At 39.8% G+C, this 25,092-nt stretch overlaps 1 protein-coding gene across 3 annotated transcripts in view; it reads left to right on the forward strand.

Moving 5' to 3' along the window:
* LOC126162205 (lysine--tRNA ligase) overlaps positions 1-25,092 on the forward strand; it is an 86,551-nt gene that overhangs the window by 40,948 nt on the left and 20,511 nt on the right. For all 3 annotated transcript variants that reach the window (XM_049918547.1, XM_049918546.1, XM_049918549.1), the window contains exons 7-8: positions 8,771-9,030; positions 23,116-23,328. In XM_049918547.1, coding sequence (XP_049774504.1) covers positions 8,771-9,030; positions 23,116-23,328 — 473 coding nt within the window. The remainder of the gene's footprint in view (positions 1-8,770; positions 9,031-23,115; positions 23,329-25,092) is intronic.

Genomic DNA, 25,092 nt, shown 5'->3' on the forward strand with positions numbered 1-25,092 from the left:
TTCATACGTGTGACACAATGAGACGCAATGTTTCCATCATGTCACTATGGCTTAAGTCATATTAGAATAATACAAGGCTGCTTCTTATGCATTCCGGTATGTTTTATCACATTCATGCTTGCATTTTCTGTATTCATGAAATTGTGCGTTCTCGTTATCTTATAATTTCTTGTTATTCTGACAGATGTGAAGTGGTCATTATGACAGCTTAGTCTGATGACAGTTTGCCTGTGATCATGGACTGAAATCAAAGAAAGAGATTCTGTACTTCCTGGATAACACTCTTTAACATATATATATAATAGAGGGAAACATTCCACAAACAAAAGCGCTGGCAGGTCGATAGACACACAAACATACACACAAAATTCAAGCTTTCGCAACAAACGGTTGCTTCGTCGGGAAAGAGGGAAGGAGAGGGAAAGACGAAAGGATGTGGGTTTTAAGGGAGAGGGTAAGGAGTCATTCCAATCCCGGGAGTGGAAAGACTTACCTTAGGGGGAAAAAAGGACAGGTATACACTCGCGCGCACACACACACATATCCATCCGCATATACACAGACACAAGCAGACATTTGTAAAGGCAAAGCTTGAATTTTGTGTGTATGTTTGTGTTTGTTTGTGTGTCTATCGACCTGCCAGCGCTTTTGTTTGGTAAGTCTCAATTAATATCTTGGCAAAGTGTTACACCGTCCGCGTTATCTGGATACTTCCCACTGACACCAACCTATCAGAACTCCGGAGTTGGGAACTTGCCCTTAAATATATCCTCTCTTCCTGTTACCCACCAGGCCTCAACCTCCGCTAATTTCAAGTTGCCGCCCCTCATACATCACTTGTCACTCAACATCATCTTTGCCTCTGTACTTCTGCCTCGACTGACATCTCTGTCCAAACTCTTTGCCTTTACATATGTCTGCTTGTGTCTGTATCAACGAGTTAAAATTTCATAGAGTGGCTATAGGTCCGCCATGTTTGAAGCAAATTGAAGTTCTGTCCGCCATGTTTTCTTTAGTCAAGGCATTCATCTGCTGTGTCCCGCCCCCTTGTAACTGCGTTTGACTGACTTGAAATAGCCCCTACTAGCTTTATTTTTTCTAAAACAAGCAATAGACAGCAGTGATTTCAGTGTACACTGACAGCAAAAAGGGATGTTTTTGTCTAAATATGGCTAAACTTTTCGATGTAGATAACACTACAGATAACTCAAATAAGTCTGTCCATCCACTATAACGTTACTTGTTGCCCATAAATTAATGCAATTAGAGCAAGCAGGTACCACCAGAATATTACGGTGAAACTCCTAATCACGCTGTGGTTAACTATTAGAAACAGTAACGGGCGCAGAAATGCGGTATTTTCGTCGCTATTTCAAAGTAAATAGTCAAAGCCTCAAAAACCAGTACACTGTGAACGAGAATATTATTTGAAATATGTGTTACAAGTAGTTAACACAAGCATAGTAATTCGATGATAATAATAATAATCTACAAGAAAAGTAAAATAATTTATTTTCATTTAATTTTTACAATGTTTTAACTGATATTCGTATTTTTTCGGTCTTTTCACTGACCTTTAAATAAAATAAGCTTTGTGTATAGTTGTCTCACAACTTTACCTCTCTGCTCAGATGATTTTGATTTGCATAAGTGATTTATTTGACATACAAAAAAATGTTTGAGTAGCAGTTTTATCAGTTTAACATAATGGGTTTTTTCACCAAATTCAGTTTCTGTAAAAAGATGTTCATTGTTTATAAATAAGGAGCCTCTCACCAATTGCAACACTTCTGTCTGTAACCTCAACAATTTTTTTTTCTGACATTTCAGGATTATGTCCTCATTATTTCTGAAAACCTTCTCAGCAACATTACAAAGTTTAACATCATTAGCTGGATTGATTAAACTGGTTTTCACATCTTTCACTGCAATCAATCCAGTTCTTTTAGCCTCAATACAAGCAAAAATACCTTATAAGCAGTCAGTACAGTTAATTTTGTTTGTCACCTGTCTCACTATACACAGCCTCTTATTTTTTCCCCATCCCAAACAAGGTCCTTCTTAATAGCCATCTCATCAAACATCAATGTTGCAAAAATTTGGGTTGTGCTATTCTCAACTTCAGAGGCAATTTTAGTGAAACCCTCCTCAGTAAAACCTGGATGGCCACCCACTGACATTGCCCAACGGCGAAGCGTTCTTGGCTGGGTAATTTCACAAATTTTCGTAAGTAGCTGTATGCCTTGGCAGAATAAAAGTGTAGGGTCAGGGCAAATTTCCTTATTTGCTGAGAATAATGGCACACTTTAGCAATGCACTGAAGTTCCAATAGCTCCTTCAACAAACCAACTATATGTTCACTGTTTAACATATCAGAAACTGAACTACATAGCCTTCTTCTCAAACCAGCAACTGAAGTCTGTAACTGCACTATTCTTCTTTTGTGTCGTACACTAAGTTGCTTCATTTGCTTTATCCGCTTCTTTAGTCGCACATTCTCTACTTGTACTCAGTTATATTGTGTTTTCGACTTCTTAGGGCTTGGTAGACAGTAATTGTGGTCAGCAGAAACAGATGTGGGTCCGACAGGCACTGAAAGAATGCAGTTACATCATAAGTTTAAAACAGATTTACACCATAAGATTATAATAGAAAGTATGTAATTCAAAGTAATAAGAACACCAAGTAAAATTAAATTATTGACTTACTTTGTGCTAATGATGTCACTGTAACAGCACTATCTTGCAAATTGTCGAAAGATCGCTTTCTGAGTTGTGGTCGTAATACTTTATCTTGCTTTTGTAAATGTGATGGAAAGTTAAACATAGTAGGTACTGCTTTTGACAAAAGGCGCCTCTGGACATTTGTGTGGTACATATATTTCTCTTCAAAATGAGCTGAACAGAGGTAACTGGCTGTAGTAGGAAACCAGTTTTCTCGCTTCATATTTATAACCCATCTTTTTGTAATTTCCTTATCTTTTAAAGGAAATCTGTAGTCAACGATAAATAAATTACTTTCCTGCATTTGTCTTAAGCATAATTACAGTTCCAATACAAATGACTCTTTAATAAACATTAAAAAACGTTTGTCATATTTCGGTACTAATATACTTACTTATAATATGAAATATTTGTTGTTTTATCACTGCGATTTGTGCAGTTGAACGCTGAACACACTGCAGGCATGTTGACTTTATATTTGGTAACAAAAAAGTCAACTAGAAAAGTTAAATATTGCAGTAATATCACAACAGCTGACACACTTCCAACACAAACAACAGTAACGCTTTCCTAATGTTTTGACTAAGGAGAACATGGCGGCCGAGTTAGCGTTGATTGCCGCTAGGAGCACTGTAACTAGTATCTCAGCCACTTTATGAAATTTTAACTCGTTGGTCTGTATATGTGTGTGTGTGTGTGTGTGTGTGTGTGTGTGTGTGTGTGTGTGTGAGAGATAGAGAGAGAGAGAGAGAGAGAGAGAGAGAGTGTATACCTGTCCCTTTTTCCCCCTAAGGTAAGTCTTTCCGCCCCCGGGATTGGAATGACTCCTTACCCTCTTCCTTAAAACCGACATTCTTTTGTCTTTCCCCTTTCCCTCTCCTTCCCTTGTTCCTGATAAAGCAACCGTGGGTTGCAAAAGCTTGAAATTTGTGTATGTGTTATATATATAAGATGATGTAACTTACCAAATGAAAGCGTTGGTATATTGATGTGGGTTTTAAGGGAGAGGGTAAGGAGTCATTCCAATCCCGGGAGCGGAAAGACTTACCTTGGGGGGGGGGGGGGGGGGGGGGACAGGTATACACTCGCGTACACACACACATATCCATCCGCACATATACAGACACAAGCAGGCATTGTAAATGTGTCTGTATATGTGCGGATGGATGTGTGTGTGTGTGTGTGTGTGTGTGTGTGTGAGTGTGTGTGTGTGTGTGTACCTGTCCCTTTTTCCACCTAAGGTAAGTCTTTCCGCTCCCGGGATTGGAATAACTCCTTACACTTTCCCTTAAAACCCACATCCTTTTGTCTTTCCCTCTCCTTCCCTCTTTCCTGATGAAGCAATCGTGGGTTGCGAAAGCTTGAATTTTGTGTGTTTGTGTTTGTTTGTGTGTCTATCAACATACCAAGGCTTTCGTTTGGTAAGTTACATCATCTTTGTTTTTAGTTATATTTTTCCCACGTGGAATGTTTCCCTCTATTATATTAATACAGTGCTCATACAAGAATTTGCCAACAACAGCAAAATGTGTCAGAGGGTTTAGGAATACTATGCAATGCTTCGTCACAACTGTTTACATTAGATTCATGTAAGCAATTACAACCGGGATCATGCGTATGCGCAGTTGAGTTGCGTATGAGTAGTACCTCCTCCCACTTCTGGCTACAGAAATGTCACTGTTGGTTGTGTACGCAGCAAACAGAGTGGCAATTTCGGTGGTGAGGGAGGCAAATTCGTATTCGTGAGGGGGAAAAAACCTTGTTTCACAAAGTGCCTAGCATATAGCACACGTTAGTATATCGATTATTCAAATGATTTTGAATCACATCCCTGTTGCTTTTTGAACACATTCTATGTTGATTTCTGAATGAATCATAAGTTGATTTTTGAATGCATGCATAGTGTACATGATGTCCATGCCAGGGGAATCCTCGTCGCATCTAGAAATAAACTTCCTTGCAGACAAAAGGGGATGGGGCTATATGAGCTAAGCGGAATAAAGCTGAACGGATGAAAGCCATTTGTTTATGTGATTGATTGGGTATGCGAATGACTAGCATTGTTATAATTACTAGCAAAGTCCATAGATTCAGACTACCGGAGTGGAAATAAACAACTAACAGGTAAGAAAGTTTACATTATCTTCTCGGTGTATCCAAGAAAATGAAATTTTGACATAAAATTTTTGGCCAGATCGCTACAAGTTGTACATTTCCTGGCTAGCAGCTGTTCTATTGTCGGAGTAGTGCAGAAATCACATTGTACGAACATGTAATAATGTCTAACCGGAGAATAATCCCTGGATAACTTAAACCAGTGATTCTGGCAGGGTTGGTAGAGTTAACCGAAGAATGAGCTTTGACAGTTATAGGAATAGTTACAGAATTAGTGATGAGAAGATAGTTTGTTAGGATGAGGAAGGAGAAGAAATGGGGACATCACACAGATTATGGAATAATATAACGATTCCAAATTTATACAAAAGTTTCACACTACTACTTTTTGATCTCGTGCTTCAAAAACTGGAGCATATGAATGAAATGTGAAACTATTTCCTAAAATAAAGCATTTTGCTTGTAGTAGGCCAAATAGGCATTTCATATTGATACTTTAGCACAACGTTTGATGAACTTTGGTGAGGTAATAGATCCTTTCTCAGAAAGGAAAACACATCATGTAAAGCTGTAGCAAGATTAAAGAGAGAGAGAGAGAAAAAACATCTAGGACTGAAGGATTGAAGAAATGTGTACTGTCTTGCTTGTCTCTTGTCGTACCTGGTTTTAATGTATCCTGTATTTCACCAAGCGAGATGGCGCAGTGGTTAGCACCTGGACTCGCATGTGGGAGGACGACAGTTCAATCCCGCATCCGGCCATCCTGATTTAGGTTTTCTGTGATTTCCCTGAATCTCTTCAGTCAAATGCCGGGATGGTTCCTTTGAAAAGGGCACGGCCAACTTCCTTACCCATCCTTCCCTAAACCAATGAGTCCGATGACCTTGCAGTAATTTCCGCCGTCCTGAATATAGTTTGATGGCATCCATTACAAAATATACACGTTTGAGTTCCATAATGCGAAATACAGTGACGTTCGGTAGAAGAATGCTGTGTGAAGAGGCGTGGCACTGCACTTTGGCACACTTAAGACCAAATAACACCTCTTATGTTTCCTTGAAGTTATATGTTTTATGCATCAGACTCTTCAGAAAGATGTGCACTACAAAGTGAACATATTTTTGAAAAAAAAATTTATTTTTTATTTTATTTTCACCTTTCTGACAGTCAAGCATTAATCGTCTTGTAGAACAATGAAGTAATTTTTGTCGCTTTGCTAAAGAAATTCACCTTTTATTTATCTTTTCCGCTGAGGCAGCCAGTTTGTTTCAAATGAAGTGTTTAATTCCACACTATTGGCTAGTTTCAACTGTTCACTGCATTTCAAGTGCATGTTGTCATCTTCTAGCACATATGGCATTATGCCTTAATAAAGAACTAAACGTGAGATAATACAGTACTGGTAATCCAAGAAAATTTACATCCCGAAAACCACAGTGAATAGCTTAATATTAGACCGAGGCCTACTTCACTGGAAATCTGGACATACGAATGAGCACTTTATCACGAATTATTCATTTCAGTATGGTTCAAGAAATTCCAACTCTCTTGGAGTATCCTCTGATGTCTTCTTTCTTTTATGACATACTGTAAGATCTTTTAATGTTCTACACTTACAAATATATGGGCTTCCTACGTCATCGTAGCTGCGAAAGCGCGGGGACACCTCTTATGTGGCACACTCTGGAAACTGCTGGAACAAATCTATTTGTAACAGATCTCGGGAAAATATTGCGAATTGTGGTTTGAAAAGCGTTATTTTCAAAGTAAATTTCCTTTTGTGCAAGATGAACTATGTGTGAGAATGTACGATGAATTTCTTAAATCACAGAACGTTTGACTCTCGTTTAAAAATCAACTCTTTGATGACAAGCCATTTAGAAGAATTTTGAGGCCAGAAGATCAGAGATTTATTTCGGTATTAAACATTGTACTGGAAAATTTGTGTGATGTGTCTTACAGTTTAAAACGCGCAAAAAAGATCAAAATTATATGTGAAAGCTTAGTTTCACTTGTAACTTTTAATCTTCGCGACAAATATTATAAATGAAAAGCTTGCTTTTCCTGTAGCAACACTATGTATATTAATTTAAACCATTAACTTTTCCTGTTTGTGTGTTTGCACTACTTAACACTGATGTTGCTATTGGCTGAATACATCACGTATCTTATGCTATGAATATCCGCTGTCATTGGCTGGCGAGATCATGTGATATGAGCTATGACTAGCTTACAAAAGCGCATTGCAATCTCGACTTCAATGCTTCAGAAAGTAACATGCGGTTTTTGGTGCAATTCGAATTTATACTTTCGTAGTACAAAAGTATGCAGCGTATATGTTGCAGCACATCAGAGAACTTCCCAAACCTGTTTTTTTCCCCCTGAGTTTCGTTTTCTAAAGTGCCGGGAAATTATAAGCTGCTGTATAAAACCATAACCATTCAAATGACTGATAAATTTTACAGTTCCGAGGGAACGTATAGTGTCACTTAATACGGAAAAAGTGTATTTTCACGCGGGAGAAAATGTATTTTTAACCGGGAGATCCGGGAAAAATCCAGGCTTTTTTTTTTCCTTGTGCACGTATACAGCCTGATGACACTTTCGTAAAAACTGAGGTACACATAGGCTATAAATTTTTTAAAACAATAATGTAAATTTTATGTTACAACTGACTGCAGGAAAGAAAATACCGTACTGTGAAAATGGGCGATTTAGTTTTCTTTCTCGCATTCACTTTTAGCTACAGTAGCAGGGTATTTAAATCTTTAGCCAGATTGTTTCTCCCGTATATATTCTTTCTCTTTATAAACAGTCTTAAACAATATCGTATACACAGCTATGTGCTGTTTTACTTTCTTCCTTGCGGTCAGTTTTATGAGGAAACTGGAATATTGTATTTATGTCTTATTGGAATCTGATTTGTCCGAAACTTTGTAATCCTACTCGTTTTCGGATTAAAATTATGCAAAATACTGTCATTTAAGCTGATACCCTGACAGATCCACTAGCTAGAATTTAATTGGCATTCCCAAGTTTGTCATTATATTCCACAGGATATGCCTCTGAATGGTGTCATAAGCATTCAGAAATTGATGAACAAGTTATATATCTTTTTTCGTATTCATTGCCATGCTTTTCCATTTATTGGTCTGATTACAACTATATTGTAAGTAGTGGATCTGTTTCTGCAAAAGCCATTTTGATAACCCCTGCTTACATTTTCTGCGTATGGTTTTGAGCGGTGTAGCATAAAAGCAAATCTGATATTCCCCTGTAGCTTCTGAAGTCTCTCATGTGTCTTTTTTTATGTATCAGTTATTGATTCCTTCCATTCTGTTGGTATGGTTTCAGTTTTCCGTATCACCTGTACCCGGTGAAACAAACATCCATGCAGTGCTTCTCCTCCATATTTTAGAATCTCAGCTGGAATTCTGTCACTCCCACTCGACTTGCCACTATTCAGGTCTCTGACACTTCCCAGCTCCTCTTCATCATTTCAATTCTGGGATTTGGCCATATTAGGGTGGTTGTTGGAATTTGTAAGTGGTGGTTGTGGATCAGAACAGTTGAGTAGATTGTCAAGAATCAGCATCGCGCAGAAAAAAAAATATGGGGGGGGGGGGGGGGGGGGGATCCATACAAGCTTTGATATCAGAGAATTGTTACCTGGAATCTTTTAAAAGTGTGTACAAGATATTATTGGAGGTAAAAAAAGAATATGGCTGATGATAGAAAGTGTGAATGACGTACAAAAGTAGTTGCTGAACGTAAATCTGACATTGCATCATACATTATCCAACAGAGATGTTTATGTAATACAACATTTTATGTTTATAGTCATACATTCCATGTTAAATTTTGGGTGCTGCATGGAAATATTACAAATAGAAGATGATAATGTGCTTATGACACTGTTTTTCTGTTGTCAGGTATGGTTAAAAGTATTCACGGGTCGTATAAAGTGACATATCATCCGGAGGGCCCAGATGGAAAAGCAATAGAAATTGACTTTACACCTCCATTTAAGAGAATAAGTATGTTCCCAGCATTAGAGGAGAAACTAAATATAAAATTACCAAGCCCAGAAACACTCGGAACACCTGAAGCAAATAAGTTTTTTAGTGACTTGTGTGAAAAGCACGAAGTGGAATGTGCGCCACCACGAACAACTGCTCGGTTGCTGGACAAGGTATTTTCATATTTTTGTTTTTTGTTTTCCTCATGTTTATTGTTCAGCTGCAAGGAATTGAAGTATTCAGTATGTCGTGGAGTATTCATTATGTCATCTGTGCATCTCTTTTTAAGGCTGCACAGTGAGTCAGCGAGTGACAGAATAACTGGCAAAAATTTCTAATGGAATGTAATCAACATAGTTTGTAAGGACAGTGAAATTAGGAGATAAATCAGTAGCCACATATCCAATAAATTTAAAAAACACATTATGTTAAATTACACACTGATGAGGGCATTTTGAGGTCTCTGTAGTGTAGTAAGAAACTGATGAATGTCTTTCATAACTGTGCACCAGATAACTTTCCAACAGATTTTCCGGCATTGGTATTTGTATTTCCTGATAGACTTTGTATTCTGCACATGCTAATGATTGTGGTATGGTTTAGTTTTGAGTACTGCTACAAAAATTTTTCAGTATAAATCATTGTGCACTACACACATCATTGCCCAGTCTGACACACAGTCCTGTCTTACCACATGTAGCATATATACTTTGCAAAGGGTAGAATGCAATCTCAGTAGCAATCCTGAATCCAAATTCGTCGCTTTATCCACTCTCCTAGATGATTATCTCACAGTATTGTGGGGAAAACATTTAGAAGTTTGTAATGGATGAATGCATGTGGCAGTCCTTAAAGGAGCATTCAGATAGTGCAATTTGTAGCACATTGCTCATGAAATTCAGATAGCCGGATTTGTCACATTCCAATACACAGTTTAATACCCAAACTTATTATTATTATTATTATTATTATTATTATTATTATTATTGTTTGGAATAGATTTCTATATTCACCATGGGCTCTCAGTCTGGAAGTTAAACTGAAATTTTCTAGCTTTCTTTGTGGAGCATACAGTGACCATTTTTTCATGTTCCTAGAGTATATATTCACCACCAGAAGTGAACAATGTGCCAGTAAAGCTCCACTATTTCTCAATTGTGGAAGTAACTTTCTCTTTTTGCAAATCACATATTACTACTGTTAATGTTAAATAACTTATCTGTAACCAGCTTCTCACGTCTGCACATCCTAAAGCAGCAGTACCAAATGAGGAGGTTTAGTGATTAAGACAGTGGATTCTCATTTGGGTGAATTGAGATTCAAATTCCCATACAGCCATCTAGATTTAGGTGTGCCATAGTTTCACTTAATTGTGTAAAGCAAATACAAGAATATTTCCTTGTGAAAAGGCACAGCTGATTTCCTTCCCCAATCTGAGTTTGTGCTCTATCTATAATGACTTTGTCCTTGATGGAACATTAAACCAGTGAAACCATAATATTCGTTAAAACAGCAATAGCTATATTACACCATACATTGCTCATTAGTGTCGCCAACAGTATAGCTCTACTTTCGAGAGTAAATGCTCTGACACATGCTGTGCAGTAAGTACAGGATCAGTTTTGAATATGCTTTCGTATCTTCAAACTACTGGTATGACGAGTTGAGTTTGTGTGTTAGCAAATCAAGAGGACTGTTGCTTGTCAACTCATGTGAATTGGTGCCCCTCCAAAACAACATAAAAACTGCTTCCAGTATCACACAATACCTTCAACTAAAATTTATGAATCAGTTTTTACACCAAATACATCACTTCTCGGTGGACAGTTTCTCCTACTGTTCTTCCTTCAGTTCCTTCATCCCAGCACTCCACACCCCAACAGCCACTCTTCCATGCCTTCACCTTGCAGTTACCCCTATCTGTCCATTCAGTCGTCCCACTCATCACCATCGCAGGCGTGGTGTAGCGGTTAGTACACTGGACCCGAATACAGTAGGTTCAGATCGCTGTCTGGCTATCCAGATTTAGGTTTTATGTGATTTCTCTAAATCACTCCAGGCAAATACCAGTATGGTTCCTTTTAACAGGACTCGGCCAGTTTCCTTCCCCAACCTCGTATGATCCGATCTTTTACTCCATCTGTAGTGGCTGTGCCATCAACAGGACGATAAACTCTAATTTTCCTTCCTTCCTTCCTTCATTACCACTGTAGCATATAAATTTTATAAATCTAGCTCATGAGAAAGTTATAGTATATAAGGACAATATTGTGAAAAAGATAGATTGCTTCTCACCATATAGAGGAGATGTTGAGTTGTGGACAGGCACAACAAAAAAGACTTCTATACATTTAAGATTTATGCCAGAATACCTCCTTTGGTCACTGAGGCCAGACTGCAAGAGACTGCATCTGATAGGAGTAGCAATCTTTGGTTGGTGGGAGGTAAGGAAGAGGCTCTGGGATAGGGATGGAGAGAATTGCAGGGTAGGAGTGGGGGACGGTGTACTGCTGCTTATGGGAGCAGGTGTGGATGCAGTGGGGCTTTTGGATGGGATAGGGCTGACACATGCAGTTGGGAGGTTTGTGGAGAGGGAGGGAGTAGTAAAAAGGAGAGAAGTAGAGGATGGAGGGAAAGACTAGTGGGTGCTTTGGTGAAATAGAAGGCAGTGTAGTGCTGGAGCAAGCAGGGAATGGAATAGGTGGATGAAGGACAGAGGTGGATGAAGGACAGTGATTAGCTAAGGTCAAGATCGGGGCGGGGAGGGGGGTTAAGGGAAGTAGGATATATTTCAGGAATAGTTCCAATCTGCATAGTTCATAAAAGCTGGTGTTGGTTGGAAGGATACAGTTGGCAAAGGCTGTGAAGTACTCATTAAGGTGAAGCACATTGTGTTGGACAGCATGTTTAGTAACTAGGGGGGTCCAGTTATTATGCTTGTTAGTTGTCACCATGTAGAAGGCAGCACAGTGGTTACAGTTTAATTTGTAGATAACATGACTGCTTTCACAGGTAGCCCTGCCTTTGATGGGGTAGGTGATGTCTATGACCAGTCTGGAGCATCTAGGTCTATTGCAGAGATATGAACCATGAAATGAGGGGTTGGGAGCAAGGATGAAGTAGCAATGGATGAGGATACTGCGTGGATTTGGTGGGTGACAGAATATCATTACGGGAGGATATTCCTCATTTCAGAGTGTAACGAGAGGTAGTCAAAAACCTGGTGGAGAGTGTGGTTCAGTTGCTTGAGTCCTGGGTAATACTGAGTCGCGATGGGAGTGTTCCTCTGTGGCCAGACGGTGGGAGTGTGGAAGCTGGCTGGAGAGACAAGGCATGGGAGATCCATTTCTGTACACGGTTAGGAGGGTAATTTCAGTCTGTGAAGGCCTTAGTGAGACCTTTGGTATATTTGGAGTGGAACTGCTCCTAGCTACAGATGTGAGGACCACAGGTGGCTAGGCTGTGTGAAAGAGGCTTCTCAGTATGGAATGCGTGGGAGCTGTCGAAATGGATTTGTTGCTGGTGGTCGGCAGATCTGATATAGACAGAGGTATTGATGTAGCTATTTTTGAGGTGAAGATCTATATCAAAACAAGGTTGCTTGTTGGATTTAGAAGGACCAGGTGAAACAAATGGGTGAGATTATGTTGAGGTTCTAGAGGAATGTGAATAAGGTGTCCTTACTCTCAGTCCATATCACGAAAATGTCATACGTAAATCTGAATCAGATGATGGTTAGGAAGGATCCCTCTAGATGGCTGGTGAACAAGTGTGCCATGTGGATTCCCATTGCTGTATTGTGGATTTGTCTGTAGGTGGTGCCTTCTAAGGTGAAGTATTTGTGGGTGAGTATATAGTTGGTTATGGTGACCAGAAAGGAAGCTGTAGGATGTATAGTAGGCTTTTTTCCTGTCTGTACCTCAATGTCACCTCTATATAGTGAGTAGCAAAGCAATCTATGGGTGTTATCATAATATTGTCGTTATTCCAACCTGGATTTTGCGTAGTGGCTTAACCTCCATCCTGCAACCTAGTGCCGTTTTCCTTTGTTACTATTCTATAATGCATTATTTTACTTCTCTTGTGTTTTACGTGTCACTTTTGAAACCACACTCACCCTTGATGTCTCATTCTAGCAGAACACATGGCTATGTGACCCTGCTGTTGATAAGTGCAGCATCTTGTAATGGAGAAACCTCAGTGCCCCAAAATCTTCAATAAGGATTTTAGAGAAAGCACTGGCCCCAGGATTTGGATTATCATTCACTGTTTGTTGCATACAAAATGATTTATTCATTAATGGTTTCAGAATTAAAACAAGCAATAAACTTTACATGAAAATATAAAGGTTCCTTAAATTCAAAATAAGTTCGTGATTTTAAAACAGTAATTCAGCAATATAAAGCTTTCAGATAGAAAAACATAATTTAATTTATAGGAATTTCAAAATTTGTTTGGATGGACTTAACAACCACCAGTGAGATGGCAAGAGATCAGTAACACATCATTTCAGATGAACCAGTTAATGATAATTTTAGCAATTAAACAACGGTTGAACGAATAAGTACAGTTCCCAAAACATGTTTACAACAGATAACAGGCTCCAAGAGGCACAATCATGCTAATAATAATTCACCCTTAGACGGAACAAGATGTTGGCAAGAACTCAGTTTAGAGAAATGAGGGGATCACAACCGCTGCTTATTAAGATAATTTTGAACAGTATGTGATAATCGCTATTGGCAGGACAAGAGACTTCCATGCTCTTTGTGAATACCAAGGGTGAAATTCTTCATCCCCAACAACATTTTTAGGAAAGCATTAACATATGAATCTGTTTTTCTTTTAGAAATATAAAAGTACTACAACAGTAAAGAAATATACCAGTCTTAATATACAACCCAAAGGTATGTGGTAATATACAAAATTGAAACCCTTTTCTATAACATAGAATTTAATGACTGCTTGGAGAGAACAAGCTACTAAAGCAATCACTGCAAGATTGTGTCAAAGACTCTTAGGGGTAGTACAAAACAAATATAACTTACCTTGTACGTGAATTCCATCCACGGAGTGGGTCCAATAACACTGTTGCACACAACTGTAAACACAGTTAATGCCTCACTATCCCAACCACTCAACAGCCAGCAGAGGGACAGACAGTGTACTGTTAGATCACAGGCATCCAAAATCAGGATCACAAGCCACAACCAGGCTTGAACACACATGCCTGTGCATAGCTGTACAAGGCCCACAAGCAACCAAGTTTAGCGTATACACATGGAGTACAGAGCATATATTAGTCAGTATTAAATTACAGACACACCAACCACGTGCACACAAAATTATTAACACAGCTAAGCCCAGAACACCCTAATGAACCCCTAACTGCAGTAACAAAATTTCAACTGAGTGTACAAAATATAAATTGTAAACACATGATGGGCAACACCCAAATCGAAGTCAACAACCCAAGGAAATTTAAATCTTAAAATGCTTGGATCAAAACCACATTTAAATTTGCCGTAAAACTAGTTCACAAAATGTAAGTCTGCCTTACAGACATTACTTATCCTATGCAGAGACAACACCCAAAACTCCCCAGAAAATATCTGATGGAATAACAAGGCTGTCGAATATGATATCTGCTCGGCTATATACAGTGCTGCCAGGAACAGACTAAATGCAGGTACTGGGAGAGGCTAAAACAATAAATACCCACAGTGAACTTAGATTTTTTTTAGTCAAACAACTCAAACTTGAATTACTATTCAGCATCGCCCAGAACTTAACAGATTGTAAAACCAACTCCCGCAGTAAATCATGAACAACGTGAATTCAGAGTTCAGAAGCAAACAATGAACTATATTTAAAACAACTTCAGGATAAACGCACCTGCAGATATAGAGGCCAGAAAACATGTTCAAATAAAACAATGTAAGCACAGAAAAATCACCTCAGAATATTTCCAAGGGTCCATGTCTGACAGCATAAATTCTCCAATTGGCAGATAAATGAACCAGCTCCACGTAGCAACAGCCATCAATGGCCCCCAAGCACCTAGGCTCCCCAGCTAGTCCACAACACATTGCAAGTACTGCCAATGCCGGCCAAAGCAATGACCACTTTGTGAGGCATTTTCTATGCTTGTACTGCTCCACATCTCTCCAGCAACCCCTTTCTCTGTTCGCTAGAGCACACCACCTCATAGCTGAGAACCAAAGATCAAAACAGACGGCAAGGGTCGATATCCAGTGTTGCCACGGCCCACATCTCGTGTTTCACAATATTCCCATTGACATTATTAATCCTAGACTGTCAAATTGATCACTATTCCTACCTCATTGTTGCATATTTTCAAGTGTGATAATTGCCGTACCTTACGACATTGCTGAACCTCGACCTACTAACCTCCTACTACCCTCCTTTTCTCTTCTCTTATTCCAGTGGGCGTGCGCGCGCACGCTCTCTCTCTCTCTCTCTCTCACACACACACACACACACACACACACACAGTAACCTTACTTAATCCATTCACCTCTTCATACATTTCCACCCATCAATCTGCATCCCACATTATCATCTTTTATTTATTTTTCTCTTTGATCTCATTTTGTTTTTGTGTCAATTTTAGTTCATTTCAATATTGATCCCGCTCCTTCAGGTTTCACCTTCTTTTCCTATATTTCATCCTTTTTGTGATTTTTCTTTAATATTTTATGTATTTTTATGAGTTTTTTGGCAAGTATTTTTACTTGTTTCATTCTCCACCATGAATCCATGCTCTTCCCATCTGCATCAATACACAAAAGTTTCATCATCCCTAGCCAGAGCCCAATCCCACCTACTGTTCCTGCTTTTTCGCCTTCCTGCTTTTTCGCCTAGCTCACGGAGTCTCCTCCCCCTGCCAGTTGGCCTTATGATCAACTTACCCATTTCTGGCTGCAACCACTCATTCCACAATGACCTCTATCTATTCAAATTCCACCAGTCCATAACCATCATCAACCAGGTCCTGCAAAAGCATGTAACTCAGGCCTAAACTTCCTTGCAATACCTGCTCTCCTTCCACAAAATTCTCAGAAACCAGTTTACGTCCTACACCAGCCATGCACTATCGGTATCCACCACCTCTGCAACAGCCTCCAGCCTCCTCCACGTCCTTTCCTAGCTGACAAAACCTGCCTTGCAGACCTGAGGGTGGGGCATCCTCAGTAACTCACTCGACCACCATACAGAATACGCAACCTAAACAGTCATGAGCCTTTTCCCCAAAACACATTGGCCCACAGAAGTATCAGTCCTTTTTGAAGGTCTTACTTTATACCCCACTCCCAAATTGAATCATCCTAGACTTGCTAAACACCTCCCCGTTTCATGGTCCCTACAGTGGAAACACTTTTTTGCCACCAACCCTACCAATCAGACTCAACTCAAAACCAATGTTGAACCCTGCTGCCTCAGTTCACTCTTCCATCCAACTATGATCCACCCCTGTTAGTATTCCTCACTATCATTTCCCAAATCTTTCAATGTGGATGGTAACCTTACACCAACTGAAAGAACCACAATCCACCACCTAAAAACTGATCCCGACCTTGTAAGCCTACCTAACACAAAGGCTCCACCACTGGTTTTGAACCACAGGGATTACCTGGTGGAACACTGTGTTCCTACCTTCTACTTGCTTCCTAAAATCCATAAACTCAACCACCCAGGATGCCCTACAGTGGTCAGTTACTGCGCACCTGTTGAGAGACTATCTCCTGGATCAACACATATGCCTATTACCCGTAGTCTACCCTCCTGTATAAAAGACACCAACTATATCTTCCACCAATTGTTCACACATAGTATTCCTTTCTCATGTGGTGTCCTGCTTGTCACTATTGATCCACCTCCCCCTACCTAATTTCCCCAATGTCCATGGCCTATTCACTATTAAACAGTGCCCGACTGACTCCAGACGTACAACCTCCTTTTCGGTCACCCTGACCAACTATATTCTCAACCGCAATTACTTTCTTTGAAGGCATCATCTGCAAACAGATCCATGGTACAGCAATGGGCACCTGCTCAGTACCATCCTATGCCCACTTATTCACGGGCCCTCTAGAGGAATCTTTCCTAACCACCAAGAATACTAAACCCCTCACCTGGTTCAGATTCACTGATGACGTTTTTGTGATCCCAAGTGATGTTAAGCACATCCTATCTACTTTCCTCCACAAACTCAATACCTCCCCCATTCAGTTTCACCTGGTCCTCCTCAATCCAACAAGCCACTTTCCTCAATGTAGAATTCCACTTCAAAGACAGCTACATCAGTACCTCCGTCCATATCAAACCGAACAACCACCACAAATACCTACACGTTGACAGCTGCCACCAATTCTATACCAAGAAGTGCCTTTCATACAGCCTAGCCACCTGTGTCCCTCACATCTGTAGTGAGGACCAGTCCCTCTCCAAATATACGAATAGTGTCACTAAGGCCTTCACAGACCGAAATTACCCTCTCAACCTTGTGCAGAAACAAATTTCCTGTGCTTTCTCTTTGCAAACACCTCCTACATTACCACAGTCTGGCAACAAAAGAGCACTCCCCTAGTGACTTGTTACCACCCAGGACTGAAGCAGCTGAATCACATTCTTCACCAGATTTCGACTACCTCTCATCGTGGTTGGGAATGAGTAATATCGTACCCACTATCCATCCCACAGCTCCCACAATGGTATTCTACCGCCCACCAAACCTATGCAGTATCCTCCTTCATGCTCCCAATTGCTTGTCTCGTGCCTCGTAGATCTGTCTGATACATCCTCCCACCACCATCACCACCACCACCACTTACTCCAGTTCAGTCACAGGCATCTCCTAAACCATCAAAGATAGAGCTACTTGTGAAAGCAGTCCTGTGATCTACAAACTAAGCTGCAACCACTGGGCTACTTTCTACATGGGCATGACAACCAACACACTTCTGTATCTATGAATGGTCACCGATATACTGTGGCCAAGAGACAGCTGCACCACCCAGTTGCTGAACATGCTGCTCAACATAATGTGCTTCACTTCAATGACTGCTTCACAGCCCACACCGTCTGGAACCTTGCTACCAACACCAGCTTTTCTGAATTGTGCAGGTGGGAGCTCTTCTTGTAATATGTTCTACGTTCCTATAATCTCCATGCCCTCAACCTTCGCTAGTCCTTGTGTTTCACCCACCTGTCCCCTTCCCTGCTCCAATACCAGCACTACACAGCCTTTTATTCCATCAGTGCACCCACTAGTCTTTTTTCCCCTCTCCTTTATTTCATTCCTTGTCCACTCTTCAGCCACCTCCCTCCTCTCTACCCCCTCCCCCCACTCCGTCTGCCCCACCACCACCACCACCACCACCACCACCACCACCACCAAACCTCCCAGATGCATCTAGCATCCTTACTTTGTCCTACCATGTCCCTGCATGCTCTCACAAGCAACACTACACCTTCCCCTACCCTGCTGTCCCACCCAGACCCCACATTAGCCACCCCACCACCACTCACAGATTGCTTTTCACATCAGGTGCAGTTGCTCGCAGTCCAGACTCTGTGTTCATAGACAGTGGTCATGTGTGCGAGAGTTGCCCTTGTGTGTGTGTGTGTGTGTGTGTGTGTGTGTGTGTGTGCGCGTGCGTGCGTGCGTGGGTGGGTGGGTGCGTGTGTGTGTGTGTGTGTGTGTGTGTGTGTGTGCGCGCATGCCTTTTGGTCTAAATGTGAAACATGTAGCAGTCTTTTTGTTGTGCCTGTCTGCAACTCGACATCTTGTCTATATGGTGAGAAGCAATTTATCCTTTCCATAATCCTGTCATTATAGTATATGAGTTGTGGCTATAAAATAACCGGGCATGAAACATTTTATTTAATAAAGATTCATATTTGGCTATTGTCGCTCTCCATATACTCCCCTCCTTTATCCCTACAATGCTGTATGCGAATTTTCCATTGATGGAAACTGTGCTGGAAGTCTTCCACTATGAGCTATTTGTTGATGCTTGCTGCTTCTTTCACTGCTTCAGCGGACTAAACTTTTGTTCCTATTAATGCAGATTCACATTGGGGAATAGGTAAGTCACGTGGCGTTAGGTCAGATGAATAAGGTGGATGTTATAACACTGGGATGCTGTACTTCACTGGAAACCTCGTAACAGACAATGTGGTATGAGCTGGTACGTTGTCTTGATGCCGGACCCCCACACAGATTTGAGCAGGAACCTCAAGGCAACAATGTTGATTAATAATTTGACCTATAGGAAACCAGTGTAGGTAGTCAATTCCATGAATATTGAGAAAAAATCATTGCTTTGTGAATCTTGATTTGCTCATTTGAGCTTTTTTTCTCTTGTTGAAGTTGAACACTCTTCAATGCATTGATTGGCACTTAGTTTTAGATTTGTTACATGTTATCACTCTTCCCAAGAAATTTGGATCATTTTCAGTGATATTTAAAGTGTCAGTATAAGTAGTTTCACAAGCTTCTATTTGTTCGATTGTGAGAATTTTTGACACCGATTTCACACACACTTGTCACCAATTTAAAAACTGGTTATGTAAAATTTGCCTTACACGTTCTTTGTAGATTCCTACAGTTCCGGCAATCAGTCAAACACCCAACCAGTGGTCAGATCAAATCAGATTACCTACTTGTTTTGATATTTTCATCCTTTTTGATGTTGAACCGCGTCTTGGGTGTGAAGCATCTTCAGTATATTCTAGATCATCTTGGAAACTCTTGAACCACTCAGAAACTCGCATATGTGATAAACTGTCTTCACCATACACTTTACTATAATTTAGGTTTCCACACCAGTGAAGGAAATGGTCACACTGATTTGTCTACAGGCACCAGAGATGCCGCATTCAATTGAGAGAGCTTCATGCTTCACAACTACTGGTTTTTCATCTTTGGCGCATGCGTATTTACTGTATGACAGCATCAACCCCATTATTTTGTAGCGACACCTGTGCATGCAATGAAGTTATTGCTTTTAATATGTACTTGAAAATACCATCTTTTTTTACTGAATTGAGATGTGAAAATCCCAAACTACTGTCACATTACATCCTAATGGTGTTGGTGGCAATGGAATATTGAATCATTAAGAAAAGAACGAGGGGAAATCCTTTATGGTTTATTTTGTCTTGAACATGAATGTGTTGTGTATAAGCATCTACACATATTCCTCAGTCCTCCCCAACACAATTTTCTGTGTTTGTAAAGCCTAACCTTAGGAATTGCAGGGGTTTTTATATGGTTTTCAGATGGATTCATGAGGAAGGTTTGTGTGTAGACACTGACAAAAATGTGATGTTATTTCATGGTCTTTAGCCGGCCGCTGTGGCTGAGCAGTTCTAGGCACTTCAGTCCAGAACCGCACTGCTGCTATGGTCGCAGGTTCAAATCCTGCCTCAGGCATGGGTGTGTGTGATGTCCTTAGGTTTAAGTAGTTCTAAGTCTAGGACACTGATGATCTCAGATGATAAGTACCATAGTGCTTAGAGCCATTTGAACCATTTTCATCGTCTTTGCATGTAAAATAAAAGAAACCAACCACACACATATAGAGGATCGATGTGTGGAGCACTGTAACACATAACATAAAACAATATTCACACTAATTATGGAGCACTTGTTCTTTTGCCAACGATATTACACACAACCGCACAGACATCTGAATGCACACTCCCATGACCATGGGGCCTGTCTTGGCATGGTCATGGGAATGTGCACCTGGGTGTTTGTGTCATTGTGAGAGTTATTTGCTGGAAGAAGAGCTAGTGTTCAAAAGCTAGTGTGAATGCTGCTTTCTACTATGTTTTACTGTGCTCCACACATAGATCCACTATAGGTGAATGGTTGATGATGCGAGGCATGGTGATTTACCACTAGACAAAGGAATGGGAAATGTTACAGACATAACAAGACCTCCAGTTTACATAGAAAGACCCTTCAGTGATTACAATATCACGTCAAATTGACAAATAAAGTGGCTGTTTGAGCCCACTTATCAGTATGACATCACACCCATTCTGGCCTAGATGCATGCACTAATTCCTTCGGGAAGGGTGTCAAAACAGTTGGAGAAAGTGTCCCACAACTGTTGCTACTGGTCCTTGATACACTGAAACTGGGTCAGAGTTAATATCCAAGCTGGTCCTATGCACGTTCTTTGAGGGACAAATCTTGACACCATGCACGTGGTTCATAGAGACTTGTTGTGTGTTGATGAGCATTGTCCAGTTGAGAAAAGGCACCATATACTGTTGCATGACAGGGAACACATGAGGACAGAGATGACTGTGACAAGCTGTTGTGTTGTCAGAGTTCCCTCAATCACTACTAGCTGTGATGAAGTCGTACCCAATCATTCCCCACACAATAACTTCTGGAGTAACACCTCTGTGCCTCTCCAAAGTATTGAAAGAATGGAACCTCTCTCCAGCTTACTGCCATACTCACTGATTGTCATCCAGTAGTGCAGAATCACAGTTCATTGCTGAACACAATGCTATTCCATTCAATAGCAGTTATATCACCTCTCCAAAGGCACCCATTTGTGTTGTGATGTTAACAGCAGCCTACACACAGATCGCTAATTCCCTAGTATGGCTCCTGCTGCTGCCAGTTTTTGACCAGAATGGTGCAGGAGATCCCTTACTTGTTCTTGGATGGTGCGTGCAGATCTGCTTGATGCACAGTACAGAAATCATCCCTTGTGTGGTGGTCATATGTGGTCAGTTGGAACCTTGATGGCGAGTGATCATTCATCATCAGATGCTGTCCATGCCCCTTATATAGCCTGCCAGACCTAGTGACAACACTAATGCGCTTCGGTGGCCGTCTACCTTTCACAGAGAATTGCAACTCAATCGTTCACATACCTACCTACTGATGATGTGTGCATGTACGAAGTTACATTGACATCTGACTATATATGATGTAGTCGGATGTCAATGTAGCTTCGTACATGCACACATCATCAGTATGTAGGTATGTAAATGATTGAGTTGCAATAACTCTGACAAGTAGAACAGCCACCAAAGTGCATTAGTGTTGTCACTATGTCTGGCAGGCCATTTAAGGAGTACATAATAATGCAAAGTTATGTATAAATATTTCATGCAAATTGGGTGAACTATTAGGAATTGAAGTCATCCACTGTTTTTTCTGTCTGCATGCGTGGGATAATCTCAGGAACCACTGTAGGAATTTGATACATATTCAGTTTGTCAAAACAGGACCCTTATAAGATCACATTGTTGTATGTCTGTCCAGTTTCCAAACCCTATATTTCAGGAGCACTTAAATGTATCAGGTTGACATTTAAGTCACATATCAAGATGTAAAAAGAGTTAAGCTTGTAAGTCAATGCAATCAAAAGATACAGCCATTTATGTTATATAGTTTCATACTCACCAACTGGGCATTTCCCATTGACCTAGAATCACGAGATTTGCCAAGAAGCAAGGTTTCACAGTACAAGCAAAGGAAAAAATCCAAAAATTGTTAATTTGTAGTTATATCGCACGAAAAACAAAATATTTCTTCTGTCATTTGTAATCTGACTTCAAACTTGAAACTAAAACATTTTCAGAGGTTGTGGAATCCCTGGAACCAATATCTTGCTGGTTTAAATGTCACTAACAGGCAAAATCGTCGAGATTCTCAATTCTCTGAATGGATGAAGCGCCTACATCGTAATTAAGTTTGTGTGGAATCCTCAGTGTGCGAGTCCTGCTTGCACCTGGCCAATTTTTGTTGATTATTTAATACAACCCTTCATTTATTCATGCTTCAAAGATGTTTTAATGTTGTTATATTTATTAGTCCGAGCATTCGTATTCATTTTACAAACAGAAATAACAGCTATGTGTTGTAAGTCATACTTTGCTCAAGGTACTCTGAACGCTGTAAAAAGACCTGCCTTATACTTCCCCATCTGCAGTTATTAAATTAATAATATTATGATAATAATTTTGGATTAAAGGAAACCATCCACCAAACACACACACACACACACACACACACACACACACACAGACACACACACACACACACACACACACAGAGAGAGAGAGAGAGAGAGAGAGAGAGAGAGAGAGAGTGTGTTATACCAGAACTTTCCTACAACGAATATTAAGATAAGCTGTCTCGAAGCGTAAGTTGCACTTTCGTAATACTCTGTGTGCTAAAATTCCATACTTTTTTTCAGCTGGTTGGAGAATTCCTTGAAGAAAACAGTATAAATCCAACATTTATTATTGACCATCCTCAAATAATGAGTCCTTTAGCCAAATGGCATCGATCTGTTAAAGGATTAACAGAAAGATTTGAGTTGTTCGTAGCAACAAAAGAAATATGCAATGCATACACTGAGCTGAATGATCCTATTGTCCAACGTGAACGATTTGAGCAACAGGCAAAGGTACTTTCATTTGATTTATTTGATCAGTTATATGTCTCCATATTTGTTCTTTCTTACTGATAACTTTGCTGTGTTCATAATTTTATATTGTTTATATTTGTAGCCATTCTTCCTCTGTCGATATGTAATTTGTGTGTATCATAAAGATACAAACAAATGCTATCAGTCTTCTGCATCTGAATGGTTATTTTGTTTTTAATCAGACGTGTTTCACCTGTTCCTGTAAGGCATCACATAAAAAGAACAGGTAACATAAAAATCACTGGTGATGCCTAATAAGAATAGGTTAAACATGTCTGAGTGAAAAACAGAATAAACATCCTGCTGAAAGATATGGTTACTATTTGTTCTTATCTGGATGATAAACATAATTTGAATGATAAACATAATTTGAATTAATAGTATATGTTGAAAGTGGCAAGTCAATAGTGAACAAATCCATGAAGAAGAAAAGAGAATATCTTATTTGCTCCCACAATGAAGACCTAAGAAGGTTACTAAAAACCTGTTGAAAATATAATAAAAAACATGACCTCAATTTAATTTACACAGAATTAATGCAAAATGGTTTTTCAACAGCAACAGATGCTGTGATGGAGACAGAATATGACCGCACAGTCGCATACAATGTGAAAAGTCTTATAAATGATGATATTTCGGGGAGGGATGTTCTCCAATACAGTGATTCCAGAAATGTTATCATTATCAACACCAGTGATAGCAATAGTAACCCAATTTTGGCTGTCATCAATGTCAGTATGTTGCAGTGGCCATAACAATATTATGGTTAATAACATCATCAGAAAATTGTTTGTGTATAGTAGGACATCATATATAAGCTCCAATTGTGGTAATTCAGGGAAAGTTGCCAAATGTGGAGTGGTGGTACCAAATTACATACACATAAGGAATTGCCTAAAAGATAGAAAATTTTAAGTATCGAACAACGCATGATTTAGTAAATGAGCAACCCTGTACGCTATCTGATGTATAGAATCTGTAATAGGCATCCTACTTTTTCTCTTATCAGTCAGTAGTATCTACCTGTGGCTCTGTCTGCCACTTGTCTCACAGGACTAGTTTTCAGAGTGTTATTTTTCATCTATTCATCCTGTTGAAACCACCGTTTTTTGTGTGGAGGAATTTACACAAGGAAAGGTGGTTCTGACACCATTGCCTAAATTATTTGAGCTTGATTACCTGACTATCACATTGTAAAATATTTTCACTTTCAGTAGAACCCATTTAGCTGTGTTAATTTCTAGTATCATTACAGGCTCAGTCTAAATGTCAGGATGTTACAAAACTGTGTAAGGTGTCTCATATCATCTTTGGTGTGTCAGCATTTGAAGAATGTACTTCTTGTTTATCTCCTTTGCCACAGACATACTTGCATATGCTTAGTGCTCACTCAGTATGCATTTCCAACACCTTGTTAGTTAATGAAGTATTTGTTATTTGCTCTGTCATATTATGTTATTTTGAGCACAGAGTTTTTTCAGTACCCTGTGTTTAATGTTCCACTGAGCAACACATCTGCTCATATACTGACTACTGTCTAATGTTGTATGACACTGGAAAGTCCTTGTGGAGTAAAGCAAGCAATTCGCCATATAATTGAGGCATTCAGTGGTTACTAAGTTCATGAACAACACTAAAAATACAGCTAAGCTTCCAGGTGATGTCCTCCTTCAGAGTTAATTAGTACAAAATAACATTTACACAGCTTTGTATACTGGTATTTGAGTACTGGCACTGTAAGGA

This window comes from Schistocerca cancellata, chromosome 2, assembly GCF_023864275.1.
Source record: "Schistocerca cancellata isolate TAMUIC-IGC-003103 chromosome 2, iqSchCanc2.1, whole genome shotgun sequence".
NCBI classification, from domain to species: Eukaryota; Metazoa; Arthropoda; class Insecta; order Orthoptera; family Acrididae; genus Schistocerca; species Schistocerca cancellata.